Here is a 25,916-nt window from a genome sequence, read left to right as displayed (position 1 = left end):
CAGGTAGACAAGCATGATGCAGCTTGACGATCAAGCTTACATGAGGGGTCAAGAAGTACCAACTGTCTGGAACGGTGAACGAAATTCCTACAACATCCTCGGCCTAGTGCACTCCAACAATCAAACTGCTCAAATTAAGACATAAAACTATACGATTTAACTTCAACTTACGTCCCCCACAAAGTTGAAGTGTTTTCATTGTTCGGGGGCAAATCATCGGAACTGGAGATCTCCGTCCCTCACGGCATTCACATCCATCTCACAAGGCCTTTCGGAAGTGGTTGATCTGATGACAGATTATCACAAATTAGCTGTTGCTTCATGGCTGAGTTTGACTTTTTCAATTCTACAATCCCTTATAGCATGTCATGCCTTAGTAAAATTGGCATCTCCAGAGCGCATCACACCTGCAGAGCCATCGCAAGCCAGGCCCAGTCAGTCTGGTCATGTCACGGAAGATTTGAAATCAAAGTACAACCAGTGGCTTAAAAGATCATTTCTGTTGGTTTGCTTCGGCAGCCTTCTTTCTTTCACAAGGCCAGTTTGCATTCAATCGGGGTTGTTTGAGGTCATGTTCGAAGGCCATACTGCAATGCCCGGCTCGTCCGAGGTACGTTCCAATCTGGAAATTTTTGGTGCCTCAAAACATCTAAAACGTGCCAGATGATCAATTTAGTTCTCTCCGCAACGTATGCCAGTATTTTGATTTGGGGCTCGGGAAAATACTCAACTACCTTTCACCTGGCTCTTGCCGGAGCCCTTTCCGGTACCCTATTAATTGGGTTACACATAGCGCACTATGTTATATACCAGAATGTCACCAAAGCGCCGTCTCCTGATCAGATTCAAGTCTTTGGATTAATTATCCAGGTTCTTGGCTTTCTGCTCCACCCTCGACAACCGGATGTCTTCGTCGGACATGCCCGGGCAGGTCGATTAAGGACAACAAGCGCAGCTGCTTTGCTGACTTTTTCATGGGAAAGCGATGTTTTTGAAACTTATAAATCTCAAGACATTTCTATATCAGACTTGCCATTACTTGACTCATCTCTACAGACAGGTGGCCTTATGGATAGGCATCCCATCTACAATCCCAACGGAAGGCTCTGGATTTGGCTCTGGAAGGCATTCCACATGCAGCTCGTGCAACAATGGTGCCTTGCCTTTCTCAGGTCATCCACTCAAATGCTTCCCCAGTATATTCTATTCTGTCTTCTTCATGCCTTAGAGGGCGACTCCACGAGAAACGAGGGCTTGATAATCGTCTATGCCATCTCATACGGGCTCAGCCTCATGGTTGAGCTTTGGGTTGGGCAGGTGCTTCAATGGTTCACCATGGCTCATTTCCAGATTCCTCTGCAAGCCGTATTAAGCTCTCTTGTATATCGGAAAACGCTCAAGTTACCTAATGTCGCGGAGTCACAGGAGGAATTGCCAGTACAAAATGGCACAGCGAAAGGAATCCCACCTAGTTCACTCAAATCGATTGACAATCATTTACAAATGGATACGTAAGTGGTAATCCGGGAATTGAGGCTTCAATATATTGGCATCTAATCGCGCGTTCTCAGTGGTCGACTTTCTGTAATTTGCGGCAACAACGTCCAAGTTCCCCAGTCCATTGCCAAGCTAGTCCTCACAACTACCGTTGTAGCACGACTCATTGGGTGGAATGGTCTCATTATCGGCATTGCTTGCATGTGTCTCACCATGGCACTTAGCTCAAGGCTCTCCAGCTCATACGCCAAGTACTATTTCGGATTGATGAAGTATCGCGACCAACGGTCCAACTTACTCTCGGAGGCTTTGCAGGGCATCAGACACATACGCCTTGGCGCTTACGAAGAGCATTGGGAAAATAGACTGCTAGATGTGCGACATGAAGAGATGAAAGAGTTATGGCGCAGTAACATACCAATGTGTCTGCTTGTCATCATTGCCAACCTTGGCCCCTTGGTACTTGGCGTGCTACCCATTTCTCTCTATGCGCTTCACACCGGCTCTTTATCGGCATCCGTGGCATTCACTACTATTGGATTGTTGGAGAAGCTTCATAGTAGTCTTTCTGTACTACCATTGACTTGGACGTATCTGCTTGAATGCCGGGCAAGCTGCGAACGACTGGAGGCCTTCCTGAGGCTGCCAGAGAGAAAGGTAGCGACTACAAAATCGGAAACGATTTCATTCGATAATGCAGTTGTATCATGGTCTGGCCAACGAGTAGAGAATCAAAAACCTGCCTTCTCCTTGAAGATACCGAGTGTCAGCTTTCCCAAGGGCAAACTTTCTCTGGTGACCGGTGGTACAGGATCGGGCAAGAATCTCCTGCTGTGCTCCATCTTAGGAGAAACATCACTCGTATCTGGAGTTCTCAAATGTCCCGTTGACGCCATCTCATCCGATAACAGCTCGCCTTACATTGCAGTTGTCTCTCAGCCGCCATGGCTAGAGCGAGCATCTGTGAGGGATAACATTCTGTTCGGCTCCTCATATAACGCAATAAACTACAACATGGTACTCAAAGCATGCTCTCTGGACAGAGATATTGCAGGTTTCCCAGCGGGCGACATGACTGATGTCGGACCCAAGGGTACTTTACTTAGTGGCGGGCAACGCTGGCGAGTCTGTTTAGCTAGGGCGCTCTATTCCGAGGCAGAAACCATTATCATGGGTGACATTCTGTCAGCTATTGACCCTGAAGTTCGGAAACAGGTTCTGGAGCAGGCGCTCTGTGGAGAGCTCACCCGAGGACGGACCATAATTCTGGCAACTCATCATGATGCCATGTGCAGGCCGTACGCCAGTTTCTCTGTATACCTTTCAAACGGCCATGTGATGGCAACTGAGTCAATATCAGGGACTATTCCCGGTATCAGAGATTTTACAAAGATTGATAACCATCTGCCTTCGCCTGAAGCAGATGTTGATGGTACGAGTAACAGTAATAAGCACCACAGAGTTGAAACCGAGAGCCTCAAGCAAACAGACCAACAGTTCCAGAAAGAAACAGCGACCACTCTCGGAAAGTATATAAGTGCAGGTGGCTTCCTTGGTTGGGCAGCCGTGATTGCAGTCATTCTAGTGACAGAAGCGGCTTCAATTAGCAAAGAATGGTGGTTGAAGCACTGGACTGACACTGTCGCCCCAGATCCAAATGGACTCAGTAGAGGAGAGAATGAGCACGGTACGCTCACTACCACAAACTCAACTATCTACTATATCTGGGGCTACTTAATCGTGTCAGCCACAGGAGCTCTGATGTTGGGCGTGAAATGCCTCGCCGTCTACATCATCGGAGACAGAGCATCAACAACAATTTATCGCAAAATGGTACATTCATTGCTACGATCATCACTAGACTGGATTGAAACCGTTCCTCGAGGAGAGGTTCTCAAACGATTCACTTCTGACATGATCACCATTGACTTGAGGCTGCCGACAAATCTTGGTGCAGAAATAGAGTATGGTTCCAAGTTGATGATGATCATTGCGACTGGGTCAGTAGCAATATAATTTACCACTTACTTTGTCGCTAACATTAGTTTAGGGTATTTATAACACCATATACAGGTGTTTGTGCTGTCTGTCTCTTGCTAGCTTATTGGAGGGTTTCCCGTCGCTGTATGCCAATTGCCCAACAACTCCAAAGGCTTAATTCCACTGCTCTATCCCCGTTATATAGCCATCTTCATTCGACATTGGCCCCAAACGGCCTCCTCGTCATCAGAACTTTTGGACGGACCCGAGATTACATCAACCACATGGACAAGCTGATTGATGATTCTACACGAGCAGCTTGGTACAGCTGCCTCTGCTCCAGATGGATGGAAATGCAAACCGGTACACTAGGTGTGATATTCCAGACGGCAATAGCACTCGGAGTCGTTTCTGGCCATCTAAATGCGGGTTTAGCTGGGTTTGCATTAGCTGTTGCGCAGAAGTTTTCTGCAACAATCGACTTCCTCATACGAAAGGCGATAGTGATTCAAAATGACCTCGGAGCCGCCAGTCGTGTAGCTGAATACAACCAGCTGCCGGTTGAATCTCAGAACGGCCAAGAAGTCGCTGACGACTGGCCGCAGCATGGAGAGATTGTCGTCCAAGACCTTACCATACGTTACGGAGACTTGCCTCCGGCATTAAGAAACATCAACTTCTCTGCAGATCCCGGCCAACGCATCGGCATAGTCGGCCGAACGGGTGCAGGTAAATCGACTCTAGCTCTTGCTTTCTTTCGTGTGCTAGAAGCAAGATATGGAAGTATTGTAATTGATGGCGTTGACATTTCCACGGTGAAGCTAAAGGACCTCCGCAGCCGGATCTGCATCATCCCACAAGATCCGTTCTTATTCAGTGGCACTTTACGCAGTAACCTCGATATGCTAGGCCAATTCTCCGATAAAGAACTTTTAAACTCGTTGAAACAAGTTCAACTTGACATGCCTCTTGATAGCACTATTTCAACAGGCGGGTCTAATATATCACAAGGGCAGAGACAACTGGTCTGCTTGGCTAGGGCGCTGCTTGCCAGGCCGAAGATGCTCATTTTGGACGAAGCTACAAGTGCGATAGACATGAAAACCGACGCTGTTTTGCAGAGAGTTGTGCGGGAGCGCTTTCCCCATTGTACCATGATTATCATTGCCCATCGCCTATCGACGGTTGTGGACTTTGACAAGGTTGTCGTTCTCAGTGATGGCAAAGTTGTGGAAACTGGGAGACCAGTGGAATTAGCTCGCCGGGGTGGTAGGTTTTGTGATTTGCTTGACAGTAGCTCTGACAGACAAGGGCTATACCAGCGTCTAAAGGATGTTCAATGATTTTACGTTTCTGCAGTCTTCTCGTTTCTGCTGTTTTCCAACCCGACAGGTAATAGAGTACAGGAAGGGGCTAGGAGACTGGAGATTTCTGTAGTTATGTCCAAGTATGTTGCAAATGCTCCCTGGTATGAACCTGGATACTTACTCAGTGGAAGAATGTAAACTGCGCACTATCATTTTCTGGAGCACCTGGTGATGTATGCTCAACTTTCCCCATGTTCTGAACATCTCTAGAGCTAGTGGTCACATAACGTCAACGGGCAACGCAAACATCCTCATAAGAGAACATAAAGTCACAGAAAGCTATGTAGGATGGTCACAAAACGGTAGCCAAATATGTTATCGGAACGTGCCTGATGTCGCACACTAGAGAATATGGACAAACTCTATCCCGGATCCTTTGCACCCTCTAAGCTGGAAATCTATACAGGATGTTTATAGAATTAAATTTAGTAAATTACAACCCCTTTATCCCTTTTTACTTGCTCACACCCCAAGCAATAGCCTTATCGAACTTGACCTCAGGCACAGAAGCCAAACCCGCAGCCTGACCCTTCGCCGCCTTAGACGACAACTTCTGCTCCTTGTCATCCCAGCACGCACCCGACTGAACATCATCACAAAACTGATAAAGCTTCTTATCAGGCATATGACAGAAAGCCCGCTCACTCTGAGAAACAAAGCTCGGTCCGACAGAATTCTTACTCTCACACAATTCCTTGGCAGAATGGCCGGCATGTCCAGATCGAATGAGACGGTTGTCATTGGCGAGAGTTCTCTTGATGCGCTCTACGTCTCGTTCACGATTCACTGGAGGGGCAAGTTCGCTAATAGCCGTGGAAGGGTTGATAGCAAAGAGGTCGCGCTTCTTGGTCCAGAATGTGATGCCATGAGGGTCTTTATCCTTGATGAATCGGAGGGCAGGGTTGTCCTGGCAGTAGCTGGGGAAGGTCAGTTGTGCCGACACAATAAGCAAAGAAGCCGATAAACTTACAAATTGGGATCATTTCCGTTACCCTTGAAGCCCTCGTGGAACTCTGGCCAGTGAATCTGAATACCGGTTGTAGGCTGATCGCCATTTGAGTCCATCCAGGCGCAAAACAACTTATCCGAGCCATTGCTAGTCTGAACATCAATGTCCGAATAGTACCTACCAAAACACCAATTAGTACTCTTACTGCAATGGATGGAATCGCGCTCCACTCACCATGGCGCATTGCACTCCTTGGCCCAGTTCCCAACCCATCCGTACTTATCACCACCAGGATAAGTTACGCTCGCCCACGCAACACACAACGCATCGTCATTTGCAGTAAACAACGCATACGACGGTTGCTGTTTTATCGGCCCCGGGACTTTTGCTAAACAATTGTCTTCGCCTGACTCACACTTATTGCGGTCGTTGGTCGCCATGCCCAGGAAGTTGCCTTGGTTGTCAAAGACACGTATATCAGGTAAATTTCCCCCTGCTTCGGTAAGAGGAGGTGTGCCGGGCCCGTGAGCGCCGTCAAGGCCAATCTTGAAGCTGAATACTAGATCGTCTTTACCGGCTCTGTCGACCTGGTTCTGCATGAAACCAAAGATGCCTAGGGCGCCGGCGATGACGCCGAGGGTGTTGATGAGGACTGTTCCGGGGCCGGTGGCCATTTTCAAGACAGTCTTTGTATAAGTATTATGAGTTAAGGCGTGTTGAAATAAACGAGGGACAAGTTTGGCGCAAGGAGCCTTGAAGCGGATAGGAAGAGCGAACGGATCGGACTGTCTTGCTCCTCAGTCTAGATTGGCAAAGGGCATTGGCAGAGTATTTATATTCCAGTCAAACTACATCGAGAAGCTGTAATGATCATCCACAGTCCTATCCCTCATCCTTGTTGTATGTAGTCCAGGAGCTGGAGAGTACCTTGATAGGCGAGATGCAATAGTCGAACTGAGATGCCGCGAAGAAGGCGCACCGCATCACCGCTTTGGTCAAAGATGTTCCGTTAATAAAACTAATGCACGTCATGTCGGTAGAGCCATCCATCGCGTGCAGTATTGCGGAATATTGCGTGAGGGTTTGTCGAATCCGGCAGTGAGTGGTCCACACCATTCACAACCCTGTCAGAGCAGATGCCAATACAGATAACTCTGGGATGCAAAGTCGGCTCAATTTGTCTATGACATGGGCTCCTAAGACTTTAGAGATGTGCTCTGTTATGATTGGAATAGCTCAAATATTTTACAGACGAGTTTACGAGTTGTTCCAACGATCTGAACATCCAAAACACAATGAATCGTCGCCGCATTCATCAAACTTCAACATGATCATTGTTCCTGTCTTCGGGACCTCCGACAGCTAGCTCCAATCCTCCTAGGCTTCAGCATAGTGCTAGTCTCGGCATCGGATGACAGCCGAACCCGTTACTCCCCAGAGAGTTAACTTCCCTGGATCGCCAGTCACCTGCATCTACGCCTCCATGGTCACGACTCAGGTACCCAGTAAAGATATCATGTCAAAGAAAGGTTCACTCCAACAATGTAGATCTCATATTTATCCGGCAGTGAAAGATATCAGGCCGTAATTAGGTTTGCGGGATGCCATTCCTATGACAAGGTTCCAGGTCCTAGGCACGAAGCAGCTGTCAGGGATATTCGGTGGACATGGTAACACCTTGGCCATTATGCTTGATGCAAGGTCCCAATGAGAACCAATATTCTAGAAAACTGCTGATTAGGGAACTAGAGATGCACAAAGGGAGTTAACCATGTCCAGTATACTGCAGCCAACGTCTTCGTCGATGAGGAGTGAGTTCAATCTGGGAAATGACGATCTGCAGTTCTGTTACAGGAATTCGAAGGATTATGGAAACTCAACAGCTCATTGTAGAAGCTCACAAGTTTCCTGTCTTGCAAAGAATTCGCTCTGATTGTCCGAGGCATATCCCATTTACATTTGGCAGGTCACTATAATCACAGGACATGCCTTTACATTCTCGTTTTAATATGAGTTCGTATCTTGCAAATCCACCTTATCATCAATTCCATCAATGCCATCAATTCGGCACCTTCCAGATTCGCCCCGCATACATCAGTCCACAGACTGCAGATCTGTCAGACGAGATCAACTCTGAAACTGCACGGATTCCATGGCCTGTCAAGCCACAACGCGCGTCTATCAATTGCAACCCATGCGAAAGCACGAACCACTATTGACTAATACGTCTAACCAAAAGTTTAAATAGCTTCCTTTGGCAGTTGTCTACGGACCAGCGTGATTATGGCCATTGGCCAAGTTGGAGCCGTGCATGCTACATCGAGTAACAACACAACGTAGCGGCAGAGTCAATTTCGGCCCTACACTTAACGTGCGTCTCCATGATCCTACTCTGCATAAGAATGCCCCTGGGTCTTAACTGTCAAATAAGGGTACATGATTTGCGAAGATCAGCCCAAAGCCACTGTTATGCATACCCAAATCCCATGCCAATTCAACCCAGTCTCCGCCCGCAAAGTCACAGGGGCAGAAAACGCCATCGTTTTCAATGGGACGAACCTCTTCCTCACACTTGTCGACTATAGTCAGAGCGGAGATTTCTCCGGCACGGATAAAGCCATGCGTCATCCCCAACCCTGATATTTCGGGTTCCCGCCAGGTATTGATAGTGCAGACTCTACTGGTTGTTCCGCCATGGTTCAATATGACTTGTAGACCTTGGCGACTGACAACTAAAATTTGCAGGCGAGAGTCTCTTCCCTCAGAGCTGCACAAATTACAAGAGTGGTACAAGATGCGAAGCCAACTGGGTTCGAGAAGCCAGAGTTTATGAATCCACAGCGTGAGCAAGGGAAACGAAAACTACGCCTGTTATAGAGAGTGATATAATCGAAACGATGACGGCAATCCGGAAGCACAGTTTACTTGTACAGAGCTTCTTACTGATTTGTCCATCTCAAATGATAATTTTGGTGTCGCTGTTGGTGTTTGTCACTTACACGGGCTTCCACAACTCTGTCAGACTTCGCAGGTCAGCGAATTATAAACTGAACCATTTGCAAATACATCAGATATTAAAGAAACTTGTTCTACTTTTACTCCTCCGGCTCCTTTTTTTTTTTTTTTTTGAAACAAAATCTTCTTCAAAGCAAATCAGGCCACAATGCAACTCATTTACGCTGCCAAGTTGAGCGACAAGACCCACATTCCGCCGCACAATGACGCCAGTCCTCACTTCATTCATTGACTCTTCAACACCGACTTCATCCCTCAAACCATCACCACATCCTCCTCAATCAAACCCCTCCCTCCCACAACCCCAAAATGGCATCAATAGGCCCCCAACTACCCCCGGACCTCACAAAACGCAAACGCACCTCCACCTCCCCCAATCCATCATCACCATCCGCAAAACAAGCCCGCCACTCCCCCCTCAACACCAACGAAATCTACCTCTCCGACTCAGACTCCGACTATGGTCCATCCGCTCCCGCAAAAGCCAAAGCCACAATCGGACCATCCCTCCCGTCTACAAAACAAAACGACCAAGAAATAGACCTCTCTTCCGACTCAGACACCGGTCCCAAACCACAACCGCAACCACAGCCCTCGTCGCAACCACATCCAAACGAAGACTCCTCATCAGACTCAGACTACGGCCCGTCCCTCCCAACATCAACATCCAAGCGTCCAACCCAAGGCCCTTCGCTGCCCTCATCCCAAGCCCCCCAACGAGACACATGGATGCTCGCACCCCCCACATCAACATCCTACACCGAACGTGACCCAACACGCATGCGCAACCGCAAATTCGCATCCAAACCGACACCTACATCCTCCACACCCACAATATGGACCGAAACGCCGGAAGAAAAGCTCAAGCGCCAAAAGGACGCGCTCCTCGGCCGCACCACCGAAACAACACCACGCCGCAAAACCGAACAAGATGAGCGGGATCGCAAAATCGCCGAAAACATAGAAGCCCACAGAGGGAAGAGTCTGTACGACGAACACGCCACCAAGAGGAAAGGGGAGGGGAGGGCGGCAGAGGAGGACGACGATCCTAGCAAGAGGGCGTTTGATAGGGAGAAGGATATGGCTTTGGGGGGGAAGATTGGCGAGAAGCAGAGGAGGGAGTTGATTAGCAAGTCTGCTGGATTTGGGGGGAGGTTTCAAAAGGGTTCGTTTTTGTGATATATATTTTACTACCTAGAGTTGGATAGATGGAAGAGTGATCAATCTTTTATTCGAAATGGATTGGACAACAGGTACGATAGTTTAGAGATTCTAAAACTTGTCACAACCTTCAGCGACAATTGAGAATGTGCACATTGAGCAATCACGCCAACATATGTATAGACAAGTCCGTAATCTAACAACATTCATTGCCATCATGACCGAGTACAGCCACCAAAAATATGCCATATATATAACCCACCAACTCCGCCGCTCCAATAACATTTAATAACAAGGCTGCCAACAAACAAAATCCATTTTCAGGTCATCCCAGCCGTCGTGAAATAAGATGCAAAACCTCGCTCTACCGATGGATCCTATCTCCCATCGTACAAGGCTTCCATCTGTCAAGCAAGTCAAACAAGCAATGCAGTGTCATATCTTTGGAAGCTCTCCATAAATAGGCTTCCCAAAAAACTCCCTCGTCTGTGTTATAAAACTGGAAGCCAATTCCACCACCTCGGCCAACAAAAGGGATCCATATACAGTTCAAAACGATTTCTAGCGGCCCCTAAAAGTATGGTCGTATTATGCAAGCCACACAAAACGCGGCAAGAGTACAAGGTTCTCAAGCCACAGCCACCAACTCAATTTAAGAGTCTGAAAGGTTACAAATATGTAGTAGAGTATTGTTGGGCCCCAGCTTTGTCCACTGAAACGCTCCATTGAGGATAATTGGCCAAACAGCCAGGTTGCATTATTGCCTGCATCATTGAGTGCCTGCCGTGCGAGTGCCGGACTCTAGCTGCGCAGGTGTAACGGTTTCCGTTGCCGTTGTCCGTTGCTCATTCCGTCGACGACCGAATGGCAAGGCAGAACGAATCGACGACAACATGCCACCATTGTTAGACTGGGCTGGCGTTGAAGTTGTCGTCGTGCCAGTCTCTTGTGGGTTTGTTTGTGTTCGAGATCGACCTTGTGATCTGCCATCCCGACCTCCACGCATGAATGAAGGCGTGTTCCGAGATGATCCAGTGTTGCTGCGGAACCAAGCAGATCGAAGACCGCCAGGAAGGTTCAGACGACTGTTGTTGCGAGGGTCCAGGCTGGTACCATTGTTGCCATTGGCATCGCCATCCTGATTCGGCCGCGGCTTAGGCGTGTAGTAGTCGGCTTTGCAGAGAGGGCAGCAAGCCCGCCTGCTTGTCAGCCAGGGATCGACACAAACAGCGTGGAAAGCGTGGCCACATGTCAACCCGCGAACATCGTCGTCGTCTTCAAGGGTATCGATACAAATAGCGCATGAATCCCCAGGCGCGGCCAGGCACTCAGGAGGCAAGGCGGCGTCGATATGCTCATCATCGTCTTCATCTTCAGTTGACATTCTGCGGAGTGGCACAGGTCGATCCTCTTGTGAGTTTGACGTTTGTCCGGTTTCACCGGTTTGTTCTGAAGCAGGCTTAACGGTCTTCTCGTCGTTTGCAGAGTCGGCAGCGGTGGCAGTCTTGGTATCATCCACAGGATGGGCTTCAGTTGAGATGCGGCTCTTGACGATGGCAATTTCGGGCAGAATTCCATCAGCATCACGGATACTGTTCGCTCGACTTGGGGGGACAGAAACGCCTCCAGCGGTCGGCAAACCCTCTCTGGCTCGCTCCGACACCCACGTTTTGTATTTCATCATCGGGAACTTCTCATTCACCTCATCCATGGTCATCAACTTCTTCTCGCGACGCCTGCGTGGTCGATGGACGGTCTCGAGAGTGATGGGTTCGCCATCTTCATTTGTCATTCTTGCTCTGTTGCGGGCGTTGTATCGGAAGCAGTATTTGACACCTACGATAATCCTGAGAGAGTGTCAGCACTCGTTGCTTCGATTCTGCTGCTTGAATTTCCTTCGTATCGCAGCATGCTGACGAAGCAGCGGGAAGTGAGGGAGCAAACAATGCGATGGGAAACAGTTGGCCAAACGGGTCATTCGGCCCGCGGAACCGAAGGTTTCTTACCAGAGATTTGTGAAGACGACGCCAAAACCGAGAGCAACGAAAAACAACAAGGGCGAGCTGGATCCCCCATTGTTCGAATTATCGTTACCTTTGCTAGAATTTGAGGTCGTGGGACCAGGAGTGGCGCTTGTTGTTGTTGACGGGGTCGGTGTTGGCGTTGACGACGGCGCTGTCGATGCCGCTTGTCTCGCAACAAGAAGGGCGGCCTCGCCCAGTATTTGGTTGAGAACGGTCATGGTGATGACAGTTGGACGAGCCTTGGCGGCGATTGAAACCGCACGTTTACGTGAAGGTCGTTTCGAATTCTAGAATGGCATGAGGGCCTGCCAGAAAGAAAAGAAAAAAAGAACCCAGGGTTTCCTTTAAGCAAACCCGGATTCTAATTCTGGAAGCTGGAAGCCGCCGCAAATGGGCGAATATGAAGGGCTCGTTCTCTCTGGAGTGAAGACCCAGTCGGGCGGAGGAACGGACCGACAAACGGCGACGGGCGAGTGAATTCAGCCGAGAGAAATACAGTCGACAATCAATCGCACGGCAGACCAGACCGGCAGCAGAGGGGAGATGGGACGGTGAGTATTTAAGAACAGACGCCGCGATGATGGGATGCAGGCGCGCAGGCGAGAGGTCGATGGGGGAGGATGACAAGAGAATGAAAAGAGAGGCTTGAGTCTGGGTCTTGGACTGGGAGGAAGGCGACAATTGCGGAGTGCAGGAAGGATGTGGGTATAATAAAGAGGAGAGGAAAAGCGCAGCCAAGCCAAGCCATAGTCATAGCCATACCATGCCACGAACATGGACTGGGTGACGGACTGTCTGGGCTCGACTGGTGTGGTGCGGTTGCGGTGCAGTGCGGGTGCGGGTGCGGGTGCGGGTGAGTGGGATTGAGAGTGAGATTGAGAGCGGTGCGGCCATGTCGTACCAGCCAGACCAGACTAGCCTGGAAGAAAGTACGAGGATGGGCACTGGGGGGGAGGGACTGGAGCAGTCAAACGTGGGAACTCGAGCCACTTGGACATGGCATGGCATTGCACTCCAACCACCAACAACGGCTAGTCCGTCCATGTCAGTCTCAGGCGGGTAGCTCAGTTCATGCCCGCAGGCAATACGCAGCGTAACTAAAACCTGAGAGGCGATCATCTGGTTGTGGACGAGACATGGCAGAACATGGGGGTCAATCCGACCAGCCAGTTGAGCGGAATGGCTGGTGAAGGGCAGGGGGGTTCAGCCAGTCTGGTGTCAGTTCATTGACTTGAGCCCGCTGCCCAGCCGGGGACTACGACTACGACTTTGACTGGGGCCACTAGACACCATACAGCAATTGAACTGCCTGGCCACGGAGGCACTGTGACGGCACTGTGGCACCCGTGCTGATGCGTCTATGGTGTTCTGGTTCCAGTCGTGGGCGGTGGGGACGTGTACATTCGCATGTTGGTCCAGGTACATTAGTAAGACAGCTTACCACGCCTAAAACACCACCTGAGTGCACGCCTATCGGCCAAATACAAAAGTACTTCCTATCCGAGATGCATGTATCGTCTCCGTCATGGGTCTTGAATCTGTTCTGCCCGGACCCGGTTCCAGCGCTCCCTCTTGCCTGGGGTACAGCCGGGCCGCTTGTCTTGATTGGCCGCTGCGACTCACGACCTGCTCTGTCCCCCTGTCACGTTTGTCTGGCGCTGTTCCTGGAGTGGGATAAAGCAGGCCGAGCTAGCTGCAAGTTGGAGCAGAAATGGAGATTAAAATGCAGCGCAAACACTTGCAATGTGTGGATGGCGTATAAGGTGTTTGTGATAAATGTCCGACTCCTGCCATCGTGCGTATTCAGTAAGCAGACCGGCCGAGCGTATCGCTGAGGCGGGAATACAATATGTTGATGGGAATCACCGTACGGAAACGGGGAGATTCATGCGCAGTGCCTGATGGTTAGTACTGAGACGACTTGGCTGTAGTATCAGGATGCTATGCCGCATGGCCCAAGTCTTGTGTCTATGCGGTTTCCCCAGATTCCGCTTGCATATGGAAACAGATGTGAGGCATGTTAATTAATCTGTTTGCTGATGAAACTGACAACTTCACACGTGGGTATCCAACTTATGGCCGTTGCAGTTGTTCAAAAAACAGCAACAGTTGTCCCCATCTTGAATTGTCAAGACTTCAAGCCAACTTTAAGAGCATTTGGCACACGTTTGGGTTTACTCATACAATGACTGTGCATCAGCTTTGTGCACTTTCCCAAACAAGCAGACCTGCCAACACAATGCTCCCTCCGTACCCCGTCCATTTCCAACGATCAAACGCGATGCCCGCCGTCCTCCGACGATCGTACCATGAACAATGGGGCTTAGCCGGGACATCCGCCTTCCGAGAAAGCCGTCTGCACCTTCCTCGTCATGGACTCAAGACGTCTGGTGCACATTCATCAATTATTCAATATTATGATACAGTACTGTATTTCTTTTTCCATTCTTTGTTTCGAATCTCCATCTCATGTGCATTATAATCATTCTCATATCAAATGACTTCCAACCCAAATCCTCCCGCTCGAACCATCCCACATCAACTGATTGACAGAACACCTCACACGGACAGTCCGGGCGGGTAAAATGGTGGCTGAAGCGCACCAGGCGCACGGCTTAACATGCATTCCTTCACTAGCTTACCAGCAACACAATAGTTGAGGGCTTTTTTATTTTCCTTGATTCTCCCGGCGTCCCTGCCTTTAGGATAAAACTCTGACGGGCCGGCGTCGAAACGGTGAAGTTGTGTAGGTTTGCAGTGAGCTATTTTTGCTGGCCTCCAGCCTTATTCGAACGAGGCGCCTGGCTGGCTTGAAAACTTGAGCGACGGCAGCATACACACGTAACATTGAACCACGACCAGCGACGGGATAGGCGAAACGGGCGCCAAAACGGTCTGGTGTTCGCTGAGCATTCCATGTCCTTGGCTTTGAGGCTGAAATGAGCCAACATTGAACGTATTGACTGCACTGGACGGAGTTGGCACACTGTGGTAAACCACGATCTATCCAGCTGTGTGACCCAAGTCTGTGCTCTGATGTTCAATGTTTCTAGACGGTTGCTTTGTACGATCAAATAAGTTAAATCGCCACACACAACGAGCACAGACGGACGGACGGTGAGCGTGTCGGCAACAGCGAGACAAACCAACCGAAGCGTATCATTGATGTCAATTATTCTGCACCATGCCAGCCTACCTTATCAAAAAAAGCTCCGTAAAAGAACCGTTGTTTGCTAAGATTGAGATTCCAAAATGAAACTTGAAAAGACCGGAGGCAATTCGCCATTTCTTCGCGTGATGTGCGCTGAGCTCTGACCTGTCTCAGTCTCATAAGTGTCACGTCAGCTCGGGTCTCCCTCTGCGCCCTGAACTGAAAGGGCGAGAAAAAAAGTGCATTTTATTTTAGTTCCTTCTAAAGCTCGCTGCGTAAGCATATGATTATGTGTTGGCGGTGACTGACAGCCCCAGATGGGAGATGGAGTAAGATGATTTGCGCAGGGACTCGACTACTTCAACGTTCTCCGCTGGCTGCATCGTGGCCTTGAAAGCCAAACTGCACCTGCACCTGCACCTGCATGGCATTTGGCACGATTGTGGCCCATCCCAGCCAGCCAGCATTTGGAAGAGACTACTCACGACAGAAAAGGTCGACCGACTGGCACTCTATCAGCTCTGGCAGCCAATTCAGAGCGAATCCAGAGTCTGAAGCGACCACCATTCACACCACACAGTGTCCACGGCCAAGCCACTTACTGTCCCTAGCGCCGATACTGAACTCGACCTGCTTTGCTCCAATTATTTCTCCGTCTCTCATTCTCATTCGAGCAACAGAGTGCACATCTCCATTGCGGTTTCGTGGTGTGTTTCTGCTCGGCGGCTGTGCAATCTGACATCAATGACGACGACGGCCCATTCATTTACCCAGACCCGTGGACTGACAGCCTCATTGGGATGGAATATTCCAAATGCTCTTTTTCGAAAGTGCCGTTTTTATTTTTGGTCCGACAACGGTGGAATTGATTGCTCCACGACCGAACCGTCGCCGTTTTTTTATTTGTGGCTGACTTGACCTGTCACTGGACAGTTGAACAGGGTCAATAAGCGAGAAAAGCAATGGGTTAATTAAACAAATTTCTTACCAGACTGTACTCCGTACGGGAACTCCGTACTGTGAATGAAATGCAACGGCAGTGCCACTGGCTTGAACTGTAGCAGACATGGAAGGTTGACGAGAAGGCGAGAGGGCTTCCAGACCATTGCGGGTGTAACGGCATGTGGTGTCACGCAAGCAAGTTGAGTTTAATCTTGATTTCTTGATATGCAGTGTGGTGGACTTGCATTTGCATGTCGATACCGGTTCTGTGGGACACAAACGAGTGCCAATACAACCCTGATGAAATCAATTATTATTACTCTGCACATACTTCCATCGAAGCACCAGACTTCTACGATGCCGAATCCCGTCATCGCCTCCCGTCCACCGTCTTATCGAATACGCACCAGTCCACCACTCCCACTCATACCCACATGCAGCTTTCCCCACCATAATCGATGCATCATCATAATCACTCCAACCAGACATGGACACTGTCATTCACAACATTGAAGCAATTGCCAGCGTGACATTCCGCCCAACTCAAGTGCCGAAGCGCCAAGCAGCACCAGACCATCCAAACATTTGCAAATCCCCTAGGCTGTGCAAACCCATGATTCCTCACTCATCTAAACTAATCATCTTGGCACTCTATCTTCGTCATCGTTATCGACAACTCACAAAGCCGCTCCATCTCTATCCCAAATATAGTCGTCACTTTTGACACAAAAACACTCCGCCTCAGCCACCGTTACAAAACCACCACAACTTGCCGTCTGAGCCGTTGAACCATTCGGGACATCTACCTCGGCAGAACATGCTGTCTTCTCCGTAGCTCTTTTACCCCATAGCTAGCTTGCGTATTCTCCGAATCGTCCTAATTCAATCCACCGCCCAAACGGCAAGGGCATCCATCGTCCCTCCCAACGTTGACGCCACGCCCTCCCGTCTCATGACCCCGTACTCCGTAATAAACCACTATTCCACACTGACCCAGTAAGGCTGCGTGACCGTGGCTTCCTATCAGTCCATGGCTTGAAGCTTCTTTCTTGAATGCGCAGCTGCCGATCATGCCGGGCTTTTGATGCAACCCTCGAAAGTCTGGCCGTGAACCCCACTTACCGAAGTCGCTAGTCCATTTTGGCTCACCTGCTTTTTCTCACAATCATCTTCACAACTCATCATTGAAGCGACAATTTTCACGAGCCATGCCGCCGACACAGTTGCCCGCGTCGGGGAACCCCTTGTAAGTCACTCGTTCTATTCACCGACTTATACTGATAGTGCAGGGTCTTTTTCGACATCACCCTCGGAGGTACGTACCAAATCTTACGTTCAACGAGTATCTTGTCTGACGTCTCAGGTGAACCCCTCGGCCGCATCTCATTCGAGCTCTTCAAAGATGTAGTTCCCAAAACCGCCGAAAACTTTCGCCAATTCTGCACGGGCGAATCCAAAGACAGCCAGGCCAAGCCCCAAGGCTACAAGGGCTCCAAGTTCCACCGCATTGTACGTCCTTCCCCCTCACTTACTTCAGCGAAAACTGACGATATAGATCCCCAACTTCATGTGCCAGGGGGGCGATTTCCTCAAAGGCGACGGCACAGGATCGACCTGTATATGGGGCCTCAAGGCGTTTGAGGATGAGAACTTCAACTTGAGGCACGACCAGCCTGGTCTGCTGTCAATGGCTGTATGTGCTTGTCACAGTGAAGATGCAACAAAGACTAACGATGTAGAACGCTGGTCCTAATTCCAACGGCTCACAATTCTTTATAACGACTGTCCCGACGCCGTTTTTGGATGGGAAGCACGTTGTTTTTGGAAAGGTCGTGGAGGGGATGGACGTGGTGAGGAAGATGGAGCATACGAAGACGGGGTATAAGGGGAAGGATGTGCCGAATATGGATGTTGTTATTTCTCAGTGCGGAGAGATGTAGATTTGTGTGACTGTTCAACTATATGATGGCTGGTGAAATGACAGTTGTGGGAGATGGGGCTGTGAGAATGATTGATTGTTCAAGAGGGGATGTATCAGCGTGATGTGCTTGCTCAACAAGATGGATTATCAATAACTGTCTGCTGAGATGTACCAGACTAAGGAGTAGAAGTATTTAACGAATCGCGAAACAATAGCCTCTTGCGTACGCCGTCAACGATATTCGTACAACGTGCCACAACACAAGTTTCACCATCAGCATATGCTTTTCACCCGTATTGCATTCCTATCTATCGCTGACTGGGACCAGCCCCGACATCCCCCTTCACGTATTCTTAAAAACAGTGTATATAAAGCGCGAAATATGTACAGTAAAGATTGAATGCACCCCCATTCAATGCAATTTATCCTGGCTCCCAAGCCCCATCCAACTCATAATGACACTGCTACACTTAAAATCTCTTCACTCGGTAGCCTGGCTTTCCAGTGGGCTCAGGACTACTACCGGTACCTCCAGAGGCATTTCCCGGACGAGACGTTACAAACACGGCTGGTGGGGGAACGCGAGTTGTCACCGTGACTGTTGTTTCCAGAGGCAACTCCTCCTGGCTGTGGCTGGGGGTGACAGTCCGGAAGACGGTTGTGATGAGCGTGGTAGCCGGCACGGTAACAGTCTCCTTGACGGTGGTGATACCGCGAGGCTGGGACTGAGGCCCTGAAGCAACAGGTGCACCAGAGGGAGACGAACCTGGTGCAGACGCAGGAGCACTAGGACTTGCAGGCGGAGGAGCAGTGCCCTGCCCACCGCCATTTCCATACCCATCAACATCGACCTGAAAGTTATTGTTCATCTGGTCCTTGATGGCCATGGAGTAAATATTCTGCTTGGCAACCCAGGCGTCCTTGCCGGCATCCTTGGCATTAAACCCCTTTGGCGCCTCGCCAATCTTGATGTCAATAACACTGGCGTAGCTCTCGTTGAGGGTAATGGCATCCATCTTCCACCCGTTGGGGACCTTGTCGCCGCGCATAAACGACCCAGCCCAGGGAAAGGCTCCCTGGGCAGTCTTCTCCATGTCAATCTTGGTGGAGTCCAGGTTCGGCCAGTCCCAGTACCAGTAGATGGTGTACACGCTGCCGGGCTTCAGGTTATCCGGGAGCTTGACGTCCGACTGGCACGGCAGCTCCTGGGAGTTCTTGGCTCCATCAGCGCCGTACTTGGACACGCGCTCATTCGTAATGGACGCAGTGTTGGGCTGGAAGCACTGGCCGTCGTCGTAGTTTCTAGTTGCAAGGAGGACGCCTCGCTTGTCGCCGCCGCTGCCGCCCTTGTTCCACAGGAGGTGGACGTCGAAGAGCTTCTCCTGCTCTTTGGGCTGGGACGTGCCGTAGAGGAAGATGGTGCCGCGGTTCTTGGGCTTCTTCGGCTGGTTCTGCGGCAGGGAGACGTGGCCGTTCTCTAGGTGGATGATGGCGATGTGGTCTCCGGGGGCGGCCTCGAGCATCGGGTGCTGAGGCTTATCCGTAAAGGGGAACTTGTTGAGAACCTCCTTGCCGGTGTAGGCTTGTGTGCCTTGTGCTGGGAGCAGGAGCTGGGGGATCTTGTCGTTCCAACCGGCCTGGCTACGGGGCATGTATCCTCGTGGAAAACCAAGTGCGCCGACGAGGGTGCCGTTGGGGGCAATCTTGGAGGCATACTCTACCCAAGAGTGGGCAGATGCTGAGCCAGCCAAGGCCAGCAGACTAGCGAAGCGATAGATGCTCCCGTGATGGAGGCTGCGGTCTCTCATGGTGAATGTCTTTTGCCGGGTATATCCTGAAATTGGTGGTATCTAAAAGTGTTTGGCGTGAGCCGAGATGTCTTTCCAAGTTTGTAAGTGCAGCCGTGGATGCAGATATCGTTTCGGGAGAGGAGAACCGTCAAAATGCTCGTAAAATATGTTCTCGCCGGGAGAAGAAGTGAGAATCGAATCAAGAAGACCAAGGTAAAACGGCTGCGCAAAAAAAGAGAGCTTTTGGCCAGCGGCAAGAAATAAAGTAATGTATCTGAATGGGCGAAACAAAAATGTTGAAGGAGTGTTTTAAAAGGTCCCAAACATGGAGGTTGTGTGTGAGAGGTTGTTGAATGCTCGCAAGTCGAACACAGCCTTTGTTTGTCGCGCACTTCTCTGAAGACAAGGTGAAGAAGAAGTGAAAAACAAGATGGTGTTGAGGTGGTTGGGGAGAAAACAAAAGCACCGAGTTCAGATGTTGTGTTTTGGTTGAAGAGGTGAACAGCCGGCCGTTGACAGTTGGCAGATAAACCAGCCAGCTGGTCGGTGCCAATGTTTGCAGATCAGAGCAGACCAGACTCACTCCAAGCAGTGGAGTCTGGTAGTTGAGGGTGAATAGTCAGTCCAAACTGACACTTGTTCAATTATCGTCGTGAAATGACACAAAGTCAAGTGTGTATTGTGTTTGTTCGTATGCGGCCCAACAATGAGTCGGTCTCGTGTAGGAGTGAGTCAGAGCTGAACAGACTCAGTCAGATGAAGTGAATCGCTGAACACAAGCAAGCACAAAGAGTCTGGTCGAAAATCCACGACCTAAGAATCTTTCAGCAGCGACCTTGGAAGTTGAGAGCCAGATGAGAGAAAATCCCAGCGTCCAGTCTAACCAGTCAGTCACACGTCCCTCTTTCGCCTTTTTACCCGTCCATGGCCCTCACTTATCTGCAACAAGGCACGTATAGGTAGTATGCAAAGAAGAGCCCATACACTTCGGCACAGCCAAAACAGAATCTTGGCACAGAATCAGGGAAAGAGGAAAAAGTTTCAAAAAGAAAGAAAGTTCCCATCTGCAGATTTCTTGTCAGATGCCAACGATGCAGGCCACCAATGGGCCATGGCAGAGACCATCTCCGGTCGACGGCCACGGAACTCGGAAACATGGCGCATGAGCCGTTGGATGTTCTATCGACACAAACCGGGACAACTTGGAACATGGTGGCCTATCGATGAGCGAGAGCATGGCATCCGTGGTGCAACGGGTCAAGGTCTGGTCTGTCAGGCCATGGCCCTTGGCGGCCAGATGAAGCACATGGACTGCACCAGACGCACGAGAAATACCAGCGACTTGACGGGAAGACGGGACGAGGTGGGATTTTGGGCTGCTGTGTGCGGTTTGATGTGCAAGAAGCGATGAACGTCCAACGTTGTCCAATGCCACCCGACGAGATTGTTTCAAGACCATCCCTGCACCGCCGTCTATGTCGAGCTTCAAATGAAGTCAAGTGTCAAGGTTCAATGGACAAGATGTCATCCCCCAGCCATGTACCTCCGCTGCAGATTCGCCAGCAAAGGATACCTACATTGTTTGCCACGGGTGTACAGGCCTTGGCCCCACACCCAGCGCCTAAGATGCCATCTCAGCATCCCGACGCCTCTCAGCCAATCCCCTCTTACGGCCGCAACCGATCTGACTTCTTCAACCGCGCCAAATGTTGACATGTTGCAGCCCCATGCCTCTCCCCAACGTCGACTGGTCATCATCACGCCGTACCTGACGACACCCAGTTCGCATGAATAGCCATCCGGTCCTGAGTCAATATCCTAGATTATGCTCCCCGTCTGTTCACCGTTCATGTTCATTCCACTTCCTTGTTTCCCATTGTTTCCATTGCACAAAACACGCGCCCCACGTACTCAAGTACGCCATGCACGACACAAACCCGTCAAGTCTTTAAAGTGAGACGAACATGTAAGAGCAAGCGCCGGCCGCCTTTGACCACCACTCCTCTATGGCGCCCAATATATTACAGACTCGTGAAACGGGGCATTGCAGGACACTCATCTGCGCGAGTGATCCTTTGTATTTTGCTGTGCGTTTGTTTTGTACGCAGTGTCTTTGTATGTATACGTCAAGTCACATGGTGCAACACCGCCATGTAATCACGGCCTCTTCACGGCATATTCACAAACATGAGACTCAACACCCAAGCCGTAACACCTCACCCCAGCAACATACCAGTCACCACTCCATTATCCCGCCCAATATCAATACAACAAACAGTAAACAACAGTAAAGTAAAGTCATCAGCTGCCCAATCCCTCCATCTCGTAACCTCCATCTCCATACCCGCCCTTCCACCATCCATCCACCCTTTGCACGCCCTCGCCAACCAACCAACATTCCTAGCGTCCCAAACAATCCCATTCTTAAGGGCAAGAATGCAAATAATTCCAATCGTTATTGTTTCCATGAACTACACTTTTTTTTTTTCTTTCACATTTCCTTTGTTCGTGCGGCCTCCATGCTGCGTCATACGTCCAGCCAGAAAGTCTGAGCCAGAATCCGTGCCCGTATGCCGTCCATTTCACCTCGTGAATTACGTCTTCAAGATTTTGGCACTGTATAATCCGTTAAGTGCTTGCATCGCGTTTCGCGTCACGCGTCATCCCTTGCCTACTAGCCAGGGGTTACCCGTTCGGTTCCTGCATCCGCTCCACTGCTGAAGAGACACTTCCAGGCTTCCACGAGACTACTTTCTTCCTTCCCGGTGTCCCTTGTCTTGTCCCTTGTCTAGGAGGCGTGGGGATAAATGGGCAGGGATACAATATTGAACTCTGATATGATGTCCCTGAGTCGACCGTCTATACGGAGTACGTCAGTGCCAATATCGGCAGCAACAAGGAACACAGGAACCACAAGGCATCACGGAAAGAAATAGAAAGGTGTAATGAAAATTCATTAAAAACGTAGAATTCATGTGTCTAAGCATATGGTATTATTATCACTCGTCATAAATTGTAACAAAGAAAGAACCCCCATGAAATACTCCCCCCAACGCCTTTCTCGCCAAAATGTCATGTCCTTCCAACTCCAAACCAATCCATTCACATGTCTTGTAACATAGGCGTCTATACCAGATAGATCGCGCAGACTTATTTTTCACACAACAAGCCCATCACCATCCAGCAGTGACTGGCACATTAACATCGATAGTCTCCCTCCGTCTCTTCAAGGGCCGTGGACTTCCTCCTCGCTCGTGAGAGCCAGGAGCTGCTCCTGCGGATAAGGGCCAGTGTGGAGGAGCCCACATGGCAGCGTGATGGTCTCCCTGCGGCTCAACCTTGGGAGCTGGAGCCCATTCTGTGGTGGCGCTCACCGGCGCTGAAGCTGCGGACCAGCCGTCCAGAGCGGACATGTCCCATCCTTGCATGTTGCTGGCATCGACGCCAGAGTTGTCGTAGACGAGCTGGTTGGGCAGCTCGAGGGAGGTTGTGGCGGCCATGTATGAGTTTACGGCTGTGTTGATGGGCTTGACCTCGGGGAATGATGGCTGCCCGTCAAAGAAGGACTGGTTATTTCCGAGTGTTGTTGGCTGGCGCTCGTGCTGAGATGGGGGACCGGTCGTGGGCAGGAATGCTACTCCGTTGTTTGGTGCCATGTTGCTGTCAAAGGAACCACTCCTGGTGTCAAAGCTGGCACTTCTGGCATCAAAACTGCCGCTTCGCGTGTCAAAGTTTCCAGTCGAGTAGGTCGGAGGGAGGGTTGCAGTTGGTGGAGGCGTAGCCAGTCCGTTGGAGAAGGAGTCAAAAAGCCCTATGCTGTTGTTTGGGGTTTGCAGAGGCGGAACATGCGGCACATGCGGTGCACTACTACCATGGTCCCACGTGTTGAATGTCTCGTTCATGGCTGCCGTGAGGTGCTGGTTAATAGTTGGGGTTGGAGACATGACTGCGTCTCTTGAGACATTTGCGGTTGGGTAGACCAGTGCCTTTTGCTGATGATATCGGGACATGGGGTCGTTGATCGTCAACCATCGCCAGGTAGTACCAGCAGGCTTGAATACCGGGTTATACTTGTGCCACTGGTTCGTTGTGTTGAATCGCCAGAAAATGATGCCCTGACGAATCCACTGCGTGGAATCCGGGGCGCAAGACCACAGCTCTTGATACATTGCCACCTTGCAAATCAGGTCACTCCCTGTGAGTTCACGGCGAGCCCAAGAGGCGGCGTCCCCTTCATCCTCAGAGCGCTTACGCTTGCTGCCAGCTCTCTCCAGGTCCTTCTTACCCTCACCATCCGCGTACTTGCGACGTTTCTCCTTCATGCGCTGATGCTCAACATCGGGATACTGCACCGCCATGCTGAGAATGCTGGCCCACTCGACTGCAGGGAAAGGAACGTGGATATCCTGTCGAGGGCGGGTGTGGCAGTCACAATCCACCTTGGAGTCGCTGCACCCTCGACGATGGATTCCACTGTCATTAGTGTAAACAGCCTGCTTGCCTTCATCACTGTGGAGTTCGGCTGGCCTGGTGAGGCGAGTGATGCACTTCCACCTGTGGTTCTGCAGAGCAGGTTGCGTAATGGCAACCTCGACAAAGCCAGTGAGCTCCGACCCGGAGGGAAACTTGGCGTGCTCATGTAGTTCTAGAGTGGCGCACATCTCCAGCAGCAAACACTCCTCATCTCTGTTTGGGAGGTCAAGCGTCTCGTACATGGCAGGAGCCTCCTTTTGCCAGCGACGAGTCACGGACTTGACGCAGGCAGATGTGGTGCGGTCAAGAGACCGAGTATATTCATGCAAGAGGACATCTTTGCCAAGGACATTGGGGCTGTCATCGCAATTGGTATACTTGTTCAAGTGAGGGAAGGACTCCTGGTCCAGGGGGGTGTCATGGGCATCGTAGGCAATATCATCCCGAATCTTGATGTCTGATGAAGACACAAAGATCTCACAAGTCTTTGGGCGGGTGCAGATGGACGACTGCAGCGCCAAAAGCTGGGAGAAGTACTCATAGTTGGGCTTCACCTCGGGCACTCGACCTTCAGCCAGCGCCGTCAGAACTGGGTTCGACTTGAATGACTCCTGCTCTTCTTCGTCATAGTAGTCATCTGAGTTGGTCGAACCAGGTTCCTTCTTTTCTTCTGACGGGAACAAAAAGTGGACTGTGGTGATGGAGTTAGCATTCCATATCTCGTTATGCTCACCAACCATCAAAGATGTGTGAGCTACCAGGTGTATATATATACTTACAGCATCGAAGGTCTTCAAAGAATTTCTTCACCACTTGCATGTGGCTAGATACTTGCTTGCGTCCCATCTGTTCAATGCTCTCATTGCTATTATCGATTCGGAAAATCTCTTTGCTTCCCAAAATGGCAACACAAATTACAAAGATGTACTCGCTGATCAACATGTTCCGGCCGTGAAGTTTGCCTCCCATGGAAAACTTGCGACGGCCCATGTGAGGCATGAGCAGGACAGCTGACAATAACACATTAGCGCTAACTGGTCTGGATAGACGGTAATGGGAGTCCAAGGCAATGAGGACATACAGTCGACGAAGGCATCTTCAAGTTCAGGTCGGCGCCAGACGCCACCCTTGTCCTTTTGGGTATCTTTGTGAGCCTGCCTGTTTCGATATTGTCGAAAGGCTGGCCAAAAGTAGAGAGGGTTGATGGAGGTCTTGGGCCTTCTTTGGTAGCGAGGCTGCTGACGAGGCGTTGGGACTCTGTAAAGGCAGTCGAGTGATTGTGAGGGTACCATGGGGGCAGGTATATTGGACTGCATAGAAGGAGATAGAGCCACCTGGTTCTGGTAGCAAGAAACTAAACCATTGAAGCCGTGGGACTGGGCATTGCCAGTGGACTCTCGCAGAGGTACTCTGCCAGTTTGGATACCACCACCACCACGTCTGGCATCGACATAGTCTGGTGACTGGGAGTAACGCTGTGACGATAGCACGGGTCTTGGTTGAAAGAGTGAAGACATTGTAACTGTAAATGCAGAAAGAGAGGCACAAGGAATGTCGGTACGAGTCGCAACAAACGAGAACAAAGCTCGCTGGAGCTGCAGAATACCTCGCAACAATAGCCACCAAAGTATGAATGGGAGGAGGAA

General features: G+C 50.2%; 7 protein-coding genes across 7 annotated transcripts; 3 read left to right on the top strand and 4 right to left on the bottom strand.

Moving 5' to 3' along the window:
• Positions 1 to 592: 592 nt before the first annotated feature.
• VFPPC_08402 (ATP-dependent bile acid permease) lies at positions 593 to 4,820 on the top strand (the record flags this gene model as incomplete). The annotated part of the gene is made up of 4 exons (XM_018287119.1): positions 593 to 610; positions 664 to 1,511; positions 1,572 to 3,497; positions 3,548 to 4,820. The coding sequence occupies 4 exons, from the start codon at positions 593 to 595 to the stop codon at positions 4,818 to 4,820; spliced, it is 4,065 nt and encodes a 1,354-aa protein (XP_018143995.1).
• A 478-nt stretch (positions 4,821 to 5,298) lies between these two features.
• VFPPC_08401 (hypothetical protein) lies at positions 5,299 to 6,467 on the bottom strand (the record flags this gene model as incomplete). Its single annotated transcript, XM_018287118.1, has 3 exons — positions 5,299 to 5,761; positions 5,815 to 5,970; positions 6,028 to 6,467. The coding sequence occupies 3 exons, from the start codon at positions 6,465 to 6,467 to the stop codon at positions 5,299 to 5,301; spliced, it is 1,059 nt and encodes a 352-aa protein (XP_018143994.1).
• Positions 6,468 to 9,117: 2,650 nt separating this feature from the next.
• VFPPC_14400 (hypothetical protein) lies at positions 9,118 to 9,987 on the top strand (the record flags this gene model as incomplete). Its single annotated transcript, XM_018292169.1, has 1 exon — positions 9,118 to 9,987. One exon carries the CDS (start codon positions 9,118 to 9,120, stop codon positions 9,985 to 9,987), a length of 870 nt encoding a protein of 289 aa, XP_018143993.1.
• A 751-nt stretch (positions 9,988 to 10,738) lies between these two features.
• Positions 10,739 to 12,211, bottom strand: VFPPC_14399 (ring-8 protein; the record flags this gene model as incomplete). Its single annotated transcript, XM_018292168.1, has 2 exons — positions 10,739 to 11,816; positions 11,976 to 12,211. The coding sequence occupies 2 exons, from the start codon at positions 12,209 to 12,211 to the stop codon at positions 10,739 to 10,741; spliced, it is 1,314 nt and encodes a 437-aa protein (XP_018143992.1).
• Positions 12,212 to 17,294: 5,083 nt separating this feature from the next.
• Positions 17,295 to 18,026, top strand: VFPPC_14398 (peptidyl-prolyl cis-trans isomerase, cyclophilin-type; the record flags this gene model as incomplete). Its single annotated transcript, XM_018292167.1, has 5 exons — positions 17,295 to 17,332; positions 17,376 to 17,401; positions 17,450 to 17,595; positions 17,642 to 17,779; positions 17,826 to 18,026. 5 exons carry the CDS (start codon positions 17,295 to 17,297, stop codon positions 18,024 to 18,026), a joined length of 549 nt encoding a protein of 182 aa, XP_018143990.1.
• Positions 18,027 to 18,477: 451 nt separating this feature from the next.
• On the bottom strand, positions 18,478 to 19,815 carry VFPPC_14397 (hypothetical protein; the record flags this gene model as incomplete). The annotated part of the gene is made up of 1 exon (XM_018292166.1): positions 18,478 to 19,815. The coding sequence occupies one exon, from the start codon at positions 19,813 to 19,815 to the stop codon at positions 18,478 to 18,480; it is 1,338 nt and encodes a 445-aa protein (XP_018143989.1).
• Positions 19,816 to 22,970: 3,155 nt separating this feature from the next.
• On the bottom strand, positions 22,971 to 25,787 carry VFPPC_14396 (transcription factor AbaA; the record flags this gene model as incomplete). Its single annotated transcript, XM_018292165.1, has 3 exons — positions 22,971 to 24,961; positions 25,050 to 25,280; positions 25,352 to 25,787. 3 exons carry the CDS (start codon positions 25,785 to 25,787, stop codon positions 22,971 to 22,973), a joined length of 2,658 nt encoding a protein of 885 aa, XP_018143988.1.
• Positions 25,788 to 25,916: the final 129 nt, after the last annotated feature.

The sequence above is a fragment of the Pochonia chlamydosporia genome, chromosome 4, assembly GCF_001653235.2.
Source record: "Pochonia chlamydosporia 170 chromosome 4, whole genome shotgun sequence".
NCBI lineage: Eukaryota > Fungi > Ascomycota > Sordariomycetes > Hypocreales > Clavicipitaceae > Pochonia > Pochonia chlamydosporia.
This window is presented reverse-complemented; position numbering and strand designations above follow the sequence as displayed.